Source organism: Salmo salar, chromosome ssa15 (genome assembly GCF_905237065.1).
Source record: "Salmo salar chromosome ssa15, Ssal_v3.1, whole genome shotgun sequence".
In the NCBI taxonomy this organism is placed as follows: Eukaryota; Metazoa; Chordata; class Actinopteri; order Salmoniformes; family Salmonidae; genus Salmo; species Salmo salar.
The window spans coordinates 51,827,688-51,845,220 of NC_059456.1; the positions used below are offsets into that span (position 1 = coordinate 51,827,688).

General features: G+C 42.4%; 1 protein-coding gene across 5 annotated transcripts in view; it reads right to left on the reverse strand.

The window, feature by feature from the left end:
- cdc42bpab (CDC42 binding protein kinase alpha (DMPK-like) b) overlaps nt 1-17,533 on the reverse strand; it is a 95,106-nt gene that overhangs the window by 58,649 nt on the left and 18,924 nt on the right. For all 5 annotated transcript variants that reach the window (XM_014144824.2, XM_014144822.2, XM_014144821.2 and 2 more), the window contains exon 2: nt 4,458-4,549. In XM_014144824.2, the coding sequence (XP_014000299.1) occupies nt 4,458-4,549 (92 nt within the window). The remainder of the gene's footprint in view (nt 1-4,457; nt 4,550-17,533) is intronic.

Below are 17,533 nucleotides of genomic sequence, written 5' to 3' on the forward strand. Positions count from 1 at the left end.
ATTACCCATGGTAGAAGTGGTTGGAAAGTAACTTTTTGGACCTGAATGCAAAAACATTTAGAAGATAAAGGTGATCAAAGTTTACCCATTTTGCATATCCCACCATACCATGAGACATCCATGTCTTCATCACTGGAAAAGATAAAGGGTTGAGTTTGATATAATTTAAAAGCTTAAAAACAGGGCTGTCAAACGATTTTAGAATTATTTGAAAAACTTGTCTTTAAATAAATAAATAGAAAATTCCCCCCCTTAACAATAAATATCTTCATTTTTCAAATATGTTTAGCTTAGACTCTATTTTACATCATCTGAGGTAAAATAGAGTCGGTTGGGCCCCAACCGCCCGCCATCGGTTGGGGCACAGCATGGTCTTGAATACAGGGTGGATGTCATACTACTAAAATGGGAAAAATCAAAATGTCAACTTTCAAATGGTAGCACAAAGATGGTTGGAGGTCCACACATCAGAGAATGTTGACTTGAATGGGAATATCAGTTATTTTAAATTATACTGTCAATTTGCCATAGGAAACCTATTAAAATCATAGAAATGTAGATACTAGAAAAGGCATCCCTATTTTAGTTGATATTCGACGGTGGTTGGACCGACGGCCATCTTTGTGGTAGAAATTGGAAGTAACCATGTCAATTCAAATTAAAAATGTCAATGATGTACCAGCTAATTGCAGTGGTCTGAAGGGATATGTCCATACTATTAATTATATTTCTATGATTGCAATGACGCCCACCCTGTATTCAAAAGTATGCTGTGTCTCAACTGATGGCGGGCACAATACAAGAAACTCAGATTGTTAAGTAGGGTCTAAACTACAACATATGTGAAAATGTAAAAAATGTAAATAAGTTTACACGTTTAGATAATTGATGTTAAAGAATAATTTTTTTTATTTTTTATTACAAAATAGTTTGACAACTCTAAGCTTTAAACTATATCAAAGTTAACCGTTTACCTTTTTCAGTGATTAAGACATGAATAACTCATGATAGGGTATGCAAAAAACACTACTACCATGGGCAAATATGTATGGAAAGTTTCGCTCAAATCAAAAGGGGTACGGTCAAAAAATTATTGAAATCAAACGGAACGACCCAGCAAGGATAGGACACCTAGCTAGTTAAGCTACTGCTAAGTGCTAACGTCTCTGACGCAACCACAGGCAGCCCCCATTGTTAGGCCTGAGTGTAGTAAACAAGAGCATTCCTAAAACGAGTTGAGTTGCAACCGGAGCAAGGCCAGATGACTTCAGCTAGCAGGATTCCTCCCTCCTGCCTGCCTGTCTGCCTGCCAGAAGACACAAGATAAAGCCTTTTTCACTTCAGCTTCTCCGCAACTCCCTCCGTCCGCCATGGGAGGAATTTAAACCACCAATCATCCACTCAGTCCCACAAACACAAGGAAGCATGCATGTGCGCACACATACACAATACACACACACAGAAAATTGACATGCAACACACACAAAAACCCTGTAGTCTGTAGTCCATTAAATGAGCTGGAGAGAAAGAATGAACGCTAAATGCAAATCTAACATTCCCCTGCTGTTTGGGTTTCCTCCTGGTGAACTGATGGGGGGGAAAGGAGAGGAGAGGACTGTTCTTGGCACTGGCCCTGTGTATAGCGTATACTCCCTCTCTCCCTGTTTTCTTAGCTTTCACCACTCAAACATATGTGTGAGAGCTTGACATGCAGGGTGGCTGACTGGCTGCTCTATGCTGTAGTGATATAAAGAAAAATACATTCGTCAGGAGAGCCAAAACATCACACACAGATGCCAAGCTCTCTCTCCCAGCGCACAGACAGACGCCATCTCTCTCTCAGTTGACAATGGAGAGACGAAATAAAAACCTCCTGCTCATAATATGTTCTCTTTTCTGTTTCCACAGCTTCCCACTCCACACTCTTCCATAGGGTTGCCAGATCTTCCTGTACCTTTTTCAGATTTCACAGATTTTGAGGATTCCCTCCCTGCTTATTCCCTCCTGATTTATGTAATTGTCCAGCTGGTATCTATGGAAAACAGGAGAACTTTGGAAAACTTTTTCAGAAATACCTCTTAGGAGTATTCCTCAAAAAGAAATAAAAAGTAACGAGGAAATTTTCCAGAATTTTGCAAAACTGCTACTGGGGTCTTCCTGCGGCATTGTGAGAGAAAAAAAATCCCAAAACATTTTCCGGTGTGTCGCTGCTGAATGAATAATGGGGAAATACTGGTTACACTATGATGGCTTATCACTGGAAAGACATAAGATGGACCTCTGGCCAGAGACCTTAATATCATGACGACTTCATAATCATTACATAGATCTAGGCCTAAGCTATGTCTTTGCCTGCCTACCACGAGATACGGTTGTTGTTGTTGTGAATAGGCCTGAAAATGTATAGTGAACTGAAAAGGCCTGTGATTGTAAATATGTTTTTATGAATTAAACAAATCCAGCCATTTACTTTGTTGCTGCTTTTCCAGTCAGCTCAGTAGATTTGGATAGCATGTAGGCTAGGCTATATGAAATACACAGGCCTGCATGACACAGCACAGGAGGCACAGAGACTAAAGGCGTCCGCATGCTTCCCATCCAAAAAAGTTCGGAACACTTTGTGCATATATTATGACGAAATTGTGTTCGTTTTGGCCTTCGGCAAGGGTTTATTCGGCTGTTCGTGGACACAAAATTATATTTTTAGGCAAACCGAAATTCAGAAGCCGAAGTCTACATCCCTGAGTCGGTGATTGGTCAACAGTAGGGATTCTTCAATGAAGTGTTTGTTGTCATTCAAAGATAGACGACTCTCTTTCATGCACATTTTTCACTTGAGAAATACTGCCCCAAACATCTTGGTTAGATGTAAAACTGTGCGACTAAGATCTCCTTGGCAAAAACAGACAGATTGCTTGTATTACTGTATCTTAGATTAAGTCTGACTATTCTGAGGAAGGGTATACTGGCTACGGAGTTTCAAGATGGACAAACAGTACTAATGCCGCTTTTTTCTCGTTTTTCAAGCGAAGGTCTTTTAAGGGTGTATAGGAATACACTCGTTCAGGTCGCCTAGCCGAGTTTGACTAGGCTCCAGCCGAACCGAGGCTTGCGGAAGGAAGCCTTTAGGCCTACCTCAACACAAGGCGCGAGAAGAGGTACGGTACACCACAGGGGCCTATATCAGAAATACAATAAGTAGAGAGTCAACTGAGGACCAGGGCACATACATGTTATTCTTTCATTCACTGTGAATTAAAACCCCAATAAAAAAGGGTCTGAAACAGGCCATATGGACCTCAGCACTGGGTAGCGCTCCAACCAACCCATTCCACCACACGTGGGTTCAAACACTATTCAAAATCTTTCAAATACTTTGAGCATTTTCTCTAACCTGCCTGGAACAAAACAGGCGCCAAGACAGCTTTAACCCCCAAGCCATGAGACTGCTAAATAGCCATGAGACTGCTAAATAGTCAATTAATGGATACCCAAACTATCTGCACTGACCCCATCTTGCACTGACCCTTCGACCTTTCATTGTATTCGGTGCATGTGACAAAATTAGATTTCGTTTTTTTGCCGTGTCAGATGGGTGGGGTTTGCCAGTTTGAACTATTCTATTGGTCCATAAAGCAAGCCAAGCTCAATCAACCACAGATAAATTAGGCTATTTGAAATGATTTCAAATAGTATTGAACCCAGGTCTGCCAGCAGCACAGCAGCTAGCCTAGCTAGCTATAATATACAAAGACCATTTGTCATGTAACCTTACACGACTGAGTTTCTGCTGCCATTGCTAGCTCTCCAACATTCCCCAGGTTTGACGTCACTTGCAGTAGAAGACATAATAATAACTATATTTCAACTCATGCCCTCGAGCCGCGAAGAAGAAAAATAAGGTTCGGTTTTAGTTTCATTTTTTATAGAAAATCTTTCACAACGACGGTGTGGAAAAGATTAAAGCATTCTCTTACATGTTGAGTCATGCATATAGCATGTGGCCTAGTGACCCATGCCTTGCTGCTGGGATCACACTATGTGCACCAACTATCAAATAGTATATATATATATATATAGCGATATATATTTATGTGTGGTGGTGAGTGAGAGAGTGAGAGAGAGAGAGAGTGAGTGAGTGAGTGAGTGAGGAGTGAGTGAGTGAGTGGTGAGTGAGTGAGTGAGTGAGGAGTGAGTGAGTGAGTGAGAGAGTGAGAGAGAGAGAGAGAGAGAGAGAGAGAGAGACACACACACACACACACGCCCAGATTCTTGAGGAACTATATTGTCTTTGCATGCATTGTTCTGTTGTTGTGATTGTCTCTAGGCCCTATGTAGGCTACACTTGAAATGCTTTTTCTTTGCTGATGTCTTGCAAGCTTTATATTGAGGTTCAAACTTCAAAAATACTTCCTGGTGAAATAAGGTTATAAAAAAGTACAACAACAAAAAAGTACCTCTCCAAAGGCTCCTCGTCCAATCACCTTGAGGATCTCAAAGTCCTCTTTGTGCAGGCGCATCTGTTTCACCTTGGAAGTGAACGGTTTGGCTGCAGGAGGACGGAGAGAGAGAGGTTAGAATTCTGGGGACTATTGAACTTGACCTGAGAATACGCAAACTAAAATAGCTGTGCATCATCATGATTCAATTCATAAAACAATAAAACAGCAAATCAGAAATACATTTTTAGGTGGATACTAAAAATCTGACACAAAGCAAGTGGCACAAAACACAGGTAAATCCATTTGAATGTAATAATTTGTTGATGGCATTCCTTTTGATTGAAACAAAACTGTCCATACATGTTTGCCCATGGAAGTAGTGGTCAGAGCGTGATTTTTTTGGGGCCTGAATGCCAAAAACATTCAGGAGGTAAAGTTGCTCAAAGTTGACCCATTTTGCAAACCCCACCATACAATGAGACCTCCATGTCTTCATCACTGGAAAAGATAAATGGTTGAGTACATCCTCATTTAAAAGATTACAAACAGGGTTGTTTTTTAATAAAACATTTTTTACCTTTAACGTCAATTATCCCAAAAAAAAGTTTACTCCCATTTTTTTATATTTGCATATGTTGTAGCTTAGACCCTACTTTACATCTGACATTTTTGTGTTGTGCCCATCATCAGTTGAGACCAGTGATGTAGATAAACCCTGGATACTATATATTGGCCATTGAAGCCACTGGTCATCTAGTCTATATATAAATCATTGATTGAGACACAACATGCTCTTGAATACAAGATGGGTGTCATTTCAAATCATAGAAATATAATTCATAGAATGGACCCATCCCCTCATACCACTGCAATTTAACTGGTACAGGTACACCGTTGACATTTAAATGTTGTAATTACTACCACAAAGATGGCTGTCATTCCACCAACCGTCAAATGTCTACATAAATGGTTATCATGTGTATTATATTATCTATATTTATATGATTTCAATAGGTTTACTATGGAGGATTGACAGTATAATTAAAAACGAGAGATATTCCCATTCAAGTCAACATTACCTTATGTGTGGACCTCCAACCTGATATAAAATAGGGTCTAAGCTGCAACATTAGCGAATTGTCTTTTATTTTTGAGTTTGTGTTTTTAGATAAATGTAAGGTAAAAAAATGTAAATCTTATATTTTTTTGGGGTCACTGTAAGCTTTTAAATGATATCAATCTCAACCCTTTATCTTTTCCAGTGATGAAAACATAGATGTCTCAGGGTATGCAAGATAAGTCAACTTTGAGCACCTTTATTTCTTTAATGTCTTGGCATTTAGATCCAAACAGTCACTTCCTGAGCACTTCTTCAAAGGGCAAATTTGTACGGAAGGTTTCGTTCAAATCAGAAGGTGATGCTGTCAAATAGTGATCGAACTCAAACGGATTTAGCCACTAGTAATGATTTCCGGTGAGTGTCCTCCTGCCTGTCAGTCCTGTATGCGGAGGGGTTTATATAGGGTCAATCTGTGATCATGACCGCTGAGATCTTTATAGTAAACCACAGTGGTCTGGAAGTGCAGAGGGCAGTTATAAAAAAACTGTCTACCGTTACCCTTACATTTGACTTGGCCTAGGGTTCTGGGTGACTCACAAACGTAATCCGGAGTCAACAGACAAGCAGCATTTTCCCTACTTTGCAGAGGAAGGACATTCACCCACTTCCTTTTTTACTCTGGATCCTCCATTAAACCTGAGGTAGACTGCCAGTTGGTTAGTTGGTTCAGCAGGGTCAGACTACCGAGCAGTAGATTGGATACGCTTGAACGTAATACAGACCTATTAAATGCCTATATGTTAGGATATAGCATGGGCCTACTGATGGATGGAGCTGATGATCTGTGCAGCATTTTGCTTAGGTGGACCCTTTTGCACAAGCCGAATACATGGGTCACATCAAATACTCATTCATTCATTCCTTCCTTCATCCACTGGTTAGTGTTCCATCCTGGCACTGTCATGTGCCAGGCTTATCCAGAGAGGCCCTTGGCTCCCCTGTCAGAATCCCAGCGAGGGTCACAGCCAGCCAGAGAACAACACTAGACCAAACCACCGCCCAAAAACAACCTTTACTGATAAAGGAAAGGAAAGGCAGGGCTTTCAGTTGCTCAGTGTGGTATGACGAATACAAATACCGATGTCACTTCTTCAGTGTTTAAATATACTGTAAGAGTGCACATCAAGTTAATGCCACGTGCACAAGTACAGTGAAATGCTTTTCTAGCAAGCTAGAAACCCAACAATGCAGTACTCAATATCAATGTAGGACAAAAAAAAATAACAAGATAGAACAAAAACACAAGAAAAAAAAAAGAAGAAGAACACGAGAACTAAGTAAGCTACAGTATATACAGGGTCAGTTCCAATACCATATTTACAATGTGCAGGGATACTGGAATGATAGAGGTAGATACACTATAACGTACATACAAAAGTATGTGGACACCCTTCAAATTTGTGAATTTGGCTAACACAGCAACACCGTTGCTAACAGGTGTGTAAAATCTAGCACAGAGCCATGCAATCTCCATAGACAAACATTGGCAGTAGAATGGCCTTACTGAAGAGCTCAGTGACTTTCAACAGGGCACCGTCATAGAATGCCACCTTTCCAACAAGTTAGTTCGTCAAATGTCTGCCCTGGTCAACTGTAAGTGCGGTTATTGTGAAGTGGAAACGTCTAGGAGCAACAACGGCTCATCCGCGAAGTGGTAGGCCACACAAGCTCACAGAATGGGACAGCGGAGTGCTGAAGCGAGTAAAAATTGTCTGTCCTCGGTTGCAACACTCACTACCAATTTCCAAACTGCCTCTGGAAGCAATGTCAGCACAAGAACAGTTTGTCGGGAGCTTCATTAAATGGGTTTCCATGGCTGTGAAGCCCAACACAAGCCTAAGATTGCGCATGGTAATGCCAAGTGTCGGCTGGAGTGGTGTAAAGCTTGCCGCCATTGGACTCTGAAGCAGTGGAAACGAGTTCTCTGGAGTGGTGAATCACGCTTCACCATCGGGCAGTCCGATGGACATATCTGGGTTTGGCAGATGCCAGGAAAACGCTACCTGTCCCAATGCATAGTGCTAACTGTAAAGTTTAGTGGAGGACGAATAAGGGTTTGGGGCTGGTTTTCATGGTTCGGGCTACAGCATAAAATGACATTCTAGACGATTCTGCGATTCCAACTTTGTAGCAACAGTTTGAGGAAGGCCCTTTCCTGTTCCAGCATGACAATGCCCCCATGCACAAAGCGAGGTCTATACAGAAATGGTTCGTTGAGATCGGCGTGGAAGAACTTGGCTGGCCTGCAGAATCCTGACCTCAACCCCATCGAACACCTTTGGGATAAATTGAAACGCCGACAGCGAGCCAGGCCTAATCGCCCAACCTCACTAATGTGCTTGTGGCTGAATGGAAGCAAGTCCCCACAGCAATGTTGCAACATCTAGTGGAAAGCCTTCCCAGAAGAATGGAGGCTGTTATAGAGGCAAAGGGGGGGACCACCTACATATTAACGCCCATGATTTTGGAATGAGATGTTCAACGATACTTTTGTTCATGTAGTGTATGTATAGGGGTAAGCTGACTAGGCATTAGGATATATGATAAACAGAGTAGCAGCAGCGTATATTATGATTGTATGTGAGTGTGGTGCTTAGAGTCAGTATAAATGTGTGTGCGAGCAAATGAAGGGTGTGTGTGTGTGAGATGGAGTGTCAGTGTGTGTGTGAATGTGTAGAATCCTGTGAGTGTGCATAGAGACAGTGCAAAAAGTTTTTTTTAAATGGGGTCAACTCAGATAGCTAACAAAATGGCTACAGGGACTATTTTTGAAGTCTCATGGCTTGGAGATAAGCTGTTCAGGAAGCAGAAAAAAACTGTCTCTATGGCAGTGGCTGGAGTCTAATGATTTTCCAGCCATTCCTTTCACGCCACCTGATATAGAGTTCCTGGATGGCAGAATAGTGATGTACTGGGCTGTCCTCGCCACCCTCTGTAGCGCCATGCGATCGAGGGCGTTGCTGTTGGCATACCAACCAGTGATGCAGCCAGTCAAGATGGTCTCAGCTGTAGAACTTTTTGAGGATTAGAGGTCCCATGCCAAACCTTTTCAACCTCCTGAGGGGGAAGAGGCGCTGTTGCACCTCCTTCACGACTGTGAGCACGTGTGGACCATTAAGGAACTTGAAGCTGTCGACTCGCTCCACCGCAGCCCCGTCGATGTGGACGTGCTCGGAGGGGAAAATGGTGTTAAACGCTGAGCTGTAATCAATGAACAGCATTCTCACACATATGATTTCCCTCTTATCTAGGTGGGTGAGGGCAGTGTGGAGTGCAATTGAGATTGTATCGTCTATAGATCTGTTGGGCGGTATGCAAATTAGAGTGTGTCTAGGGTGTCTGGGATGATGGAGTTGATGTGGGCCATAACCAGCCTTTCAAAGCACTTTATGATTATAGTGAGTAATGAGTGCTACAGGGCGGTAGTCTTTGTGGCATGAAACCTTAAAGTTTTTGGGAACAGGAATGATGGTGGTCAGCTTAAGACGTGAGGATTACAGACTGGGACAAGGAGAGGTTGAAAATGACCGTGAATATGCCTGCCAGCTGTTCTGCGCATGCTCTGACAACGCGCCACGAAATACCAGTCCTGTAGCATAATCTCTGTTTCTGATGACCATTTCTCAACGGAGCGAGTCACGGGTAAGTCCTGTGAACTCTGAAAAAATGGCATGAACCATTTCTGGGGTTTCAACAAAGATTTCACAAGGGTCTATTTTCCTTATGTCTGTCCACATTGTGGGAAGTAGAACGAGCCGACGCTTAGTTTGGCACACACTGGGCTTTTCTCCTATCCTTAATCTCGCAATTACTATAACGCCCCAGTATCACCACCACCACTTCTTTACTTGTTGCATTGACACGGTAACTAGGCCTAGACACAAGCGGTCTCGGCCACACACAAACAACACCAGTCTCGCTCAAATTTACCCAAGGGTCATGTGCGTTTTGTCTAACAGTGAAGTAATGTTATGTACATTGTGACATCCCGCCCTTTTTACTCCGAGCTTCAGACAAAAGGCCTTACAGTTCTGACTATACAGCTTTACTAACTATCAAAATATACGGGTCGGCTAAACATAGCTACTGTTGCTATGACAAGGTGTGGCGCTTTAAACGTGAATATCCAACCAAACGATGACTGACTTGGTGTCTTTGTTTTGTCCCCGACGGTTCTGCAAAAGCTTTCAAACTAAGTGACTTCACTGTCAGCAGAACAGAGTGCACTCAAAACAGCCATGAGACTTTCAGTTCCATTGGTTAGAAGCACTGTCTGTGACTACGTATGCAGCGCAACTGGAAAAACATGAGTAGGCCCAACTAATCCAGTGACGGACTGGTTTATCCCAGACACAGATTATCAGACAGATCTAGGTCCATTAGAAGAAGTGAGTTTATTATCCACAGACGATGCAGCTGAAGGAAAACGTTGTACTACTGTAGAATGCAGACAAGTGTGTTCATTCAGCTAAAGAAACACAAACGTCACGGTCAATACAGTAACCAGGCGTCACCCTAGGGCTCTGCACTCTCAATACTGTGTGTGTGTGTTTGTGTAAGCCTAGGCCTGTGTGCGTAAGCACGTGTGTGCGTGTTTTTTTGAACGAGTCCCCCTCCATATGCACTGGCCTACATGTGCCAATGTATATTTGCTCTACCCTCTCCGTACTTGAAACAGGTACAGTAGAGGAGAGTGTGTGTACTCAGACCTAAGAGAATCTTTCTTTCCCCAAATTATCATTCACTACAAAGAATTTGAAACTAGAAAAAAATATATATATTGGGTGAAAAAAACTGCGCAGTTTTGGCAGCCAAATGCGGTACGCGTCCTCCTGCCACAACCCGAGGGACCGCCAGTGAAAAGTACAGAATGTAACAATAGTATTTGCCATTTTGTTTTGTTTGGGCTTTCATGACATGTGGCTTCTCAGTCATGTTAAAACAAGTCTACTACTATTACTTTTATTCATTCTTATTCTCATTAGATGTTGTTAATAGCATTACCACTACTACCAGGCCTACTACTATTATTATTATTACTACTACGTTAACCCGATCTTGTTGTTTTATGTGTACTTAATTTAACTTGCCATGTCAATAGTCTATTGAATTGAATTGAGTGAGAGAGACAGTAGATCCCACATCCATGCAGCGCTGTGATGTACAGAGATAGGGGACATCTGGAAGCCATAAGAGGGATTATTTACGGCCAGAGTGAGGTAATGACACAAAAATGCCACCTCCAGAGGAGGGAAAGAGGGAGAGCGAGAGGGGCCAGATCTTGGAATGGCCTTTCACAGCACTACTGGAAGGATGTTCCTCATAATAAGTTCGACCTTGTAAGATCTTGGCTTTCATACTTTTGGAATTCTCGACGCGGCTCGCGCAATTTCCCCAACCGTCATCACATTCAAATGTAGAGAAAACGTGTAGCTGTCACAATGGGACACAGGACGATCGCGTCTTGTCTGTGGACTTCAAACAGTTCTAACCAGCCGTTGGAACCAAAATTATTTTCCAATTGTTTTGTTCTGAACAGAACCATACTTTTTACCCATTCTGTTCCGACCAGCGAAATGAAGTTCTGAACCGGTTAGAACCCCCAAAAAGTAATGGTTTATATCGTTCCTTTGTGTTCCTTTTTCAATATCTGAAATCGAATATTTAAAAAAAATGTTTAGCTCAACATTAAATGTGTTCACCAATCAGTGCAGATAGAGCAGCTTGCTATGGAGCAGGCAAGCGATAGTTGTAGGGCACAAGATGGGCACAAGATGCGTCTGATATTTGCGGGTAGAGAGAGAGCAAGAGAGGGTGATGGGGAGGTTTGGCTTGAAGCACCTGGGCATGAAGGGATTTCTTTTAACTTCAGAGTTGGTTTAAAGTTGGACCAGAGTAGGCTAGCTAGCTAACAAGCTTGTGCGTGCAGAGCAGCACCACATTTGAAATAATGATCTTACCATTTTGTATTTAATAAATCCAATGTGAAAGGAGATCACTATAGTTTCCTTAACTAGTACTGAAAAAGTTCATCCCTTCTTTTCTAATTTAAAATGTGACAGTGGGTGCTTTGTTGCGTTTTTCATCCCAGTAGGGATGAACATTTCGGTAAATTTTGTTGACGACTAACCAACCCCCATTAACAAACAGTTAAATTCATTGCAAATAGTAAAATTTGTGCATTTGGAAAATCTGACCATAATTCTATCCTCCTGATTCCTGCTAACAAGCAAAAACTCAAGCAGGAAGTACCAGTGACTCAATACGTAACTGGTCAGATGTCGTGGATGCTACGCTACAGGATTGTTTTGCTAGCACAGACTGGAATATGTTCAAAGATTCATCCAATGGCATTGAAGGGAATACCACCTCAGTCACCGGCCTCATCAAGAAATGCATTGACAACATTGTCCCCACAGTGACCGTACGTACATATCCCAACCTGAAGCCATGGATTACAAGCAACATCCGCACTGAGCTAAAGGCTAGAGCTGCCGCTTTCAAGGAGCGGGACACTAATCCAGAAGTTTATAAGAAATCCTGCTATTCCCTCAGACGAACCACCAAACAGGCAAAGCGTCAATACAGGACTGAATCCTACTACACTGGCTCTGACGCTCGATGGATGTGGCAGGGCTTGAAAACTATTACGGACTACAAAGGGAAACCCAGCCGCGAGCTGCCCAGTGACACGAGCCTACCAGACGAGCTAAATGCCTTTTATGTAATTGCTGCAAAAGGTGGCCCTTCAAAGTATTGACTTTGGGGGGTGAATAGTTATGCATGCTCAAGTTCTGTTTTGTTGTCTGATTTCTTGTTTGTTTCACAAGAAAAAAATATTTTGCATCTTCAAAGTGGTAGGCATGTTGTGTAAAACAAATGATACAAACCCCCCAAAAAATCTATTTTAATTCCAGGTTGTAAGGCAACAAAATAGGAAAAATGCCAAGAGGGTGAATACTTGAGACAGCCTATAGGGAGGAGGTCAGAGAGCTGGCAGTGTGGTGCCAGGACAACAACCTCTCCCTCAACGTGAGCAAGACAACGGAGCTGATCGTGGACTATAGGAAAAGGAGGGCCAAACAGGCCCCCATTAACATTGACGGGGTTGAAATGGAGCAGGTCGAGAGTTTCAAGTTCCTTGGTGTCCACATCACCAACAATCTATCATGGTCCAAACACACCAAGACAGTTGTGAAGAGGGCACGACAACACCTTTTCCCCCTCAGAAGACTGAAAAGATTTGGCATGGGTCCCCAGATCCTCAAAAGGTTCCACCACTTGGTATGGTAACTTTTCGGCATCTGACCGGAAGGCGCTACAGAGGTTAGTGCATACGGTCCAGTACATCACTGGGGCCAAGCTTCCTGACATCCATGACCCTATATACTAGGCAGTGCCAGAGGAAGGCCCAAAAAGTTGTCAGACTCCAGTCAACCAAGTCATAGACTGTTCTCTCTGCCCCCGTACGGCAAGCTGCACCAGTCTAGGACCAAAAGGCTCCTTAACAGCTTCTAGCCCCAAGCCATAAGACTGCTGAAGAAATAATCAAATGGCCACCCGGACTATTTACATTGACCCCCCTCCCTTTCTTTTTACACTGCTGCTACTCACTGTTTATGATCTATGTATAGTCACTTTACAAATTACCTCGACTAACCTTTACCCCCGTACATTAACTCTGTACCGGTAGCCCCTATATGTAGCCTAGTTATTGTTATGTAATTTTCTTGTGTTACTTTTTGATTTGATTTTTTTTAAATTACTTTAGTTTATTTTGTAAATATTTTCTTTACTCTATTTCTTGAACGGCGTTGTTAGTTAAGGGCTTCTTGTAAGTAAGCATTTCACGGTAAGGTCTACACCTGTTGTATTCGGCGCATGTGACAAATACAACTTGATTTTATATTTTCGGCCGGCTAACTAACTGACTGATCTGTTAACCATTAACATCCCTAGTTCTCACGCTGTTCCGGTTCTGTTCCTCGAACCAGTTCCAACCCCTAGTTCTAACTCATTTAAACTAAAGCTGCCTTCTTGATCTCTAAGGATTTGGATATTCTTTATTTCAACTGGACTTCCTGGTTAAATAAATAATCAAATTAGGGTATAAATGCGGCAGGGGAAACAGCTGCACAGTCAGTGGTTCCCTTATCAAAAATGAAATCTGTACTTTTAAGTAGGCTGCTACCCCAGCTGCTTCGAACTAAAGTGACCCAAGCCTCAACCAGCCAGGCAACTTTAGAAAAATAACCTTTTAGCCATTTAATTGCAAGTAGCTTTAAAACATCCTATAAATTACAGATGAAAATGTAACCAGGTCCTTCATGTCACGGCCAAGGGGCTCTCCAGTCTCCAGTACACAGATGTGGAACGAGGACAGGCAGAGGAGAGGAGGAGTGGCAATACTAAAAGACTTGGCCAGGAATCAGACAATCTGCAGCATGTGAGCTCCCCAGGCTTTGCCAAGGGGACTTCCATAACATGAATTTTGTCATGTGTGATATACACTGAGTGTGCAAAACATTAGGAACACCTTCCTAATGTTGAGTTGCACCCCCCTTTTCCCTCAGAACAGCCTCAATTCATCAGAACATGGGCTCTACATGGTGTTGAAAACGTTCTACAGGGATGCTGGCCCATGTTGACTCCAATGCTTCCCACAGTTGTGTCAAGTTGGCTGGATGTCCTTTGGGTGGTGGACCATTCTTGATACACACTGTTAAGTGTGAAAAACCCAGCAGCGTTGCATTTTTTGACACAAACCGGTGCGCCTGGCACCTACTACCATACCCCGTTCAAAGGCACTTAAATCTTTTGTCTTCCCCATTCAACCTCTGAATGGTACACAATTCATGTCTCAATTGTCTCAAGGCTTTAAAATCCTTCTTTAAGATGTTTAAGTCTATGTCATGTAAAGAGCAGGGCTGTTACGGTGATCGTATTACCGCCACACCAGCGGTCACGAGTCATGACCGCAGTCAAATTCCACATGACCGTTTAGTCACGGTAAATAGGCTTCTCTGATGTTGCTGATGGTCATTAGTAGCCTACCAAACTTGATAACTGCCTGGTACTCAGCACTCTTATTGTCCCTCTTATCACTCTGACATCAATGTAAATTCAATCAAAAATCACATCAAACACTTCATGAGAGCCCACGAGCTCATGTTGTGCAACATTTCTATAAGATAAGCAACTGTGTGAGAAAAAGTTGGGGGAAGCAAATTTTCACCATTAAAAAAATGCACCTTTATAATAAAGCATTCCATGCATCATCGCATTTGCAGACTTATGTAACGTAACCTACTATTCATAATGTGATGAGTAGATTGGATAGTCATAATTTAGGCTAATAACAGAACTCAATCACTGTTCGCGAATTTTTTTTTTTTTTTAAAAAGACTGTCCAATGCATGATTGGGCGCATATAGCGTAGAGTGGGCCTAGGCAACAGGCTAGATCAGACACTTTCTTTGCATGGGGAAAATTTGGCCTGTTCTGAAGATATTTCATGCAATTCTACTACATTTTATATGACTGGAGACATTAGCAGAATATATTTTCTTTCATACGACAAATTACAGGGTAGACTACTATTCTGACACTGAAACAGATCAATAAAAACAACGTTGTCCCTATAATAAGCCAACGAGAAGAGGAGACAAATAGAATATGACGTCCATCTAAACTGGAGGAAATTATTGTCCAAAAACAAATGTTAATACATTAAAAAACAGAACCTCCATTCGAAATGGATGAAAATAATATTTCTCACCCATCTACACACAATACCCCATAACTGCATGGCCAAGCACGACTCCAACACCATCATTAAGTTTGCTGACGGCACAACAGTGGTAGGTATGCCTGATCACCGACAACGATGACAGCCTATAGGGAGGTCAGAGACCTGGCAGTGTGGTGCCAGGACAACAACCTCTCCCTCAACGTGAGCAAGACAAAAGGTGTCCACATCACCAACAAAACTATCATGGTCCAAAACACACCAAGACATTCGTGAAGAGGGCACGACAACACCTTTTCCCCCCTCAGGAGACTGAAAAGATTTGGCATGGGTCCCCAAATCCTCAAAAGGTTCTACAGCAGCACCGTTGAGAGCATCCTGACCGGTTGCGTCACCGCCTGGAATGGTAACTGCTTAGCATCCGACCGTAAGGCGGTACAAGGCACTACAGAGGGTAGTGTGTACAGCCTAGTACATCACTGGGGCCAAGCTTCCTGCTATCCAGGACCGATATGCTAGGCAGAGGAAGACCCCAAAAGTTGTAAAAACCCCAGTCTTTTTATTTGACTCGGCAAGTCAGTTAAGAACAAATTCTTATTTTTACAATGACGGCCTACCCCGGCCAAACCCTCCCCTAACCAGTCACCCAAGTCATAGACTGTTCTCTCTGCTACCACACAGCAAGCGGTACCAGAGTGCCAAGTCCAGGTCCAAAAGGCTCCTTAACAAGCCATAAGACTGCTGAACAATTCATCAAAATGGCCACCCAGACTATTTACATTCACACCTTGTCCTAGAGAGATTTACATGGTTATCAAAACGGCACGCCAGGGTAAGCCTACACGAAACACAGCCCTTATTTGAAGTGTTTCTAAAAATCCCCTATGGGAAAAATAAATGGTAGAAAAACAAATTGGAACAATTTCCCTGTTTGACCGCTAGATTTTATGGGTATTATGACTCATACTGTGGTACTCTATTGCAGTGGTTCCCAAACTTTTTCTAGTCCCGTACCCCTTCAAACATTCAAACTCCAGCTGCGTACCCCTCTAGCACCAGGGTCAGCGCACTCTCAAATGTTGTTTTTTTTGCCTTCATTGTAAGCCTGCCACACACACACTATATGATACATTTATTAAACATAAGAATGAGTGTGAGTTTGTCACTTCCCACAAGCCAGGTTGTGACAAAAAAACTCTTATTTAACCATCTTACATATAAAACCTTATTTATCAAAAATTGTAAATAACTCACCACAGGTTAATGAGAAGGGTGTGCTTGAAAGGATGCACATAACACTGCAATGTTGGGTTGTATTGGAGTCTTAAATTATTTTCCACACAGTCTGTGCCTGTATTTAGTTCATGCTAGTGAGGGCCGAGAATCCACTCACATAGGTACGTGGTTGCAAAGGGCATCAGTGTCTTAACAGCACGATTTGCCAAGTCAAGAAACTCTGAGCGCAGCCCTATCCAGAAATCTGGCAGTGGCTTCTGATTAAATGACATTTTCACAGAACCGCTTGTTGCAATTTCGATGAGGCTCTCTTGTTCAGATATCGGTAAGTGGACTGGAGGCAGGGCATAAAAGGGATAACGAATCCAGCTGCTTGTGTCGTCCGTTTCGGGAAAGTACCTGCGTAATTGCACACCTAGCTCACTCAGGTGCTTCGCTGTATCACATTTGATATTGTCCGTAAGCTTGAGTTCATTTGCACACAAAAAAAATCATACAATGATGGAAAGACCTGTGTGTTGTCCTTGTTAATGCAGACAGAAAAGAGCTCCAACTTATAAATCATAGCCTCAATTTCATCCCACACATTGAATATAAATTGCAGAGTCCCTATAAATCCTAGATTTAGATCACCCAGATAGGCCAGTCGTGTGAGAAACTCATCATCATGCAAGTGGTCAGTAAAGAAAACTTTAAGCTCGTCTCTCAATTTAAAAAAACAACATGTCAATACTTTGCCCCTTGATAACCAGCGCACATCTGTATGTTGTAAAATAATTACATGGTCGCTGCCCATGTCATTGCATAATGCAGAAAATATACAAGTTCAGGGGACTTGCTTTAACAAAGTTAACCATTTTCACTGTTGTGTCCAAAACGTCTTTCAAGCTGTCAGGCATTCCCTTGGCAGCAAAAGCCTCTCGGTGGATGATGCAGTGTACCCAAGTAGTGTCGGGAGCAACTGCTTGCACGCGCGTTACCACTCCA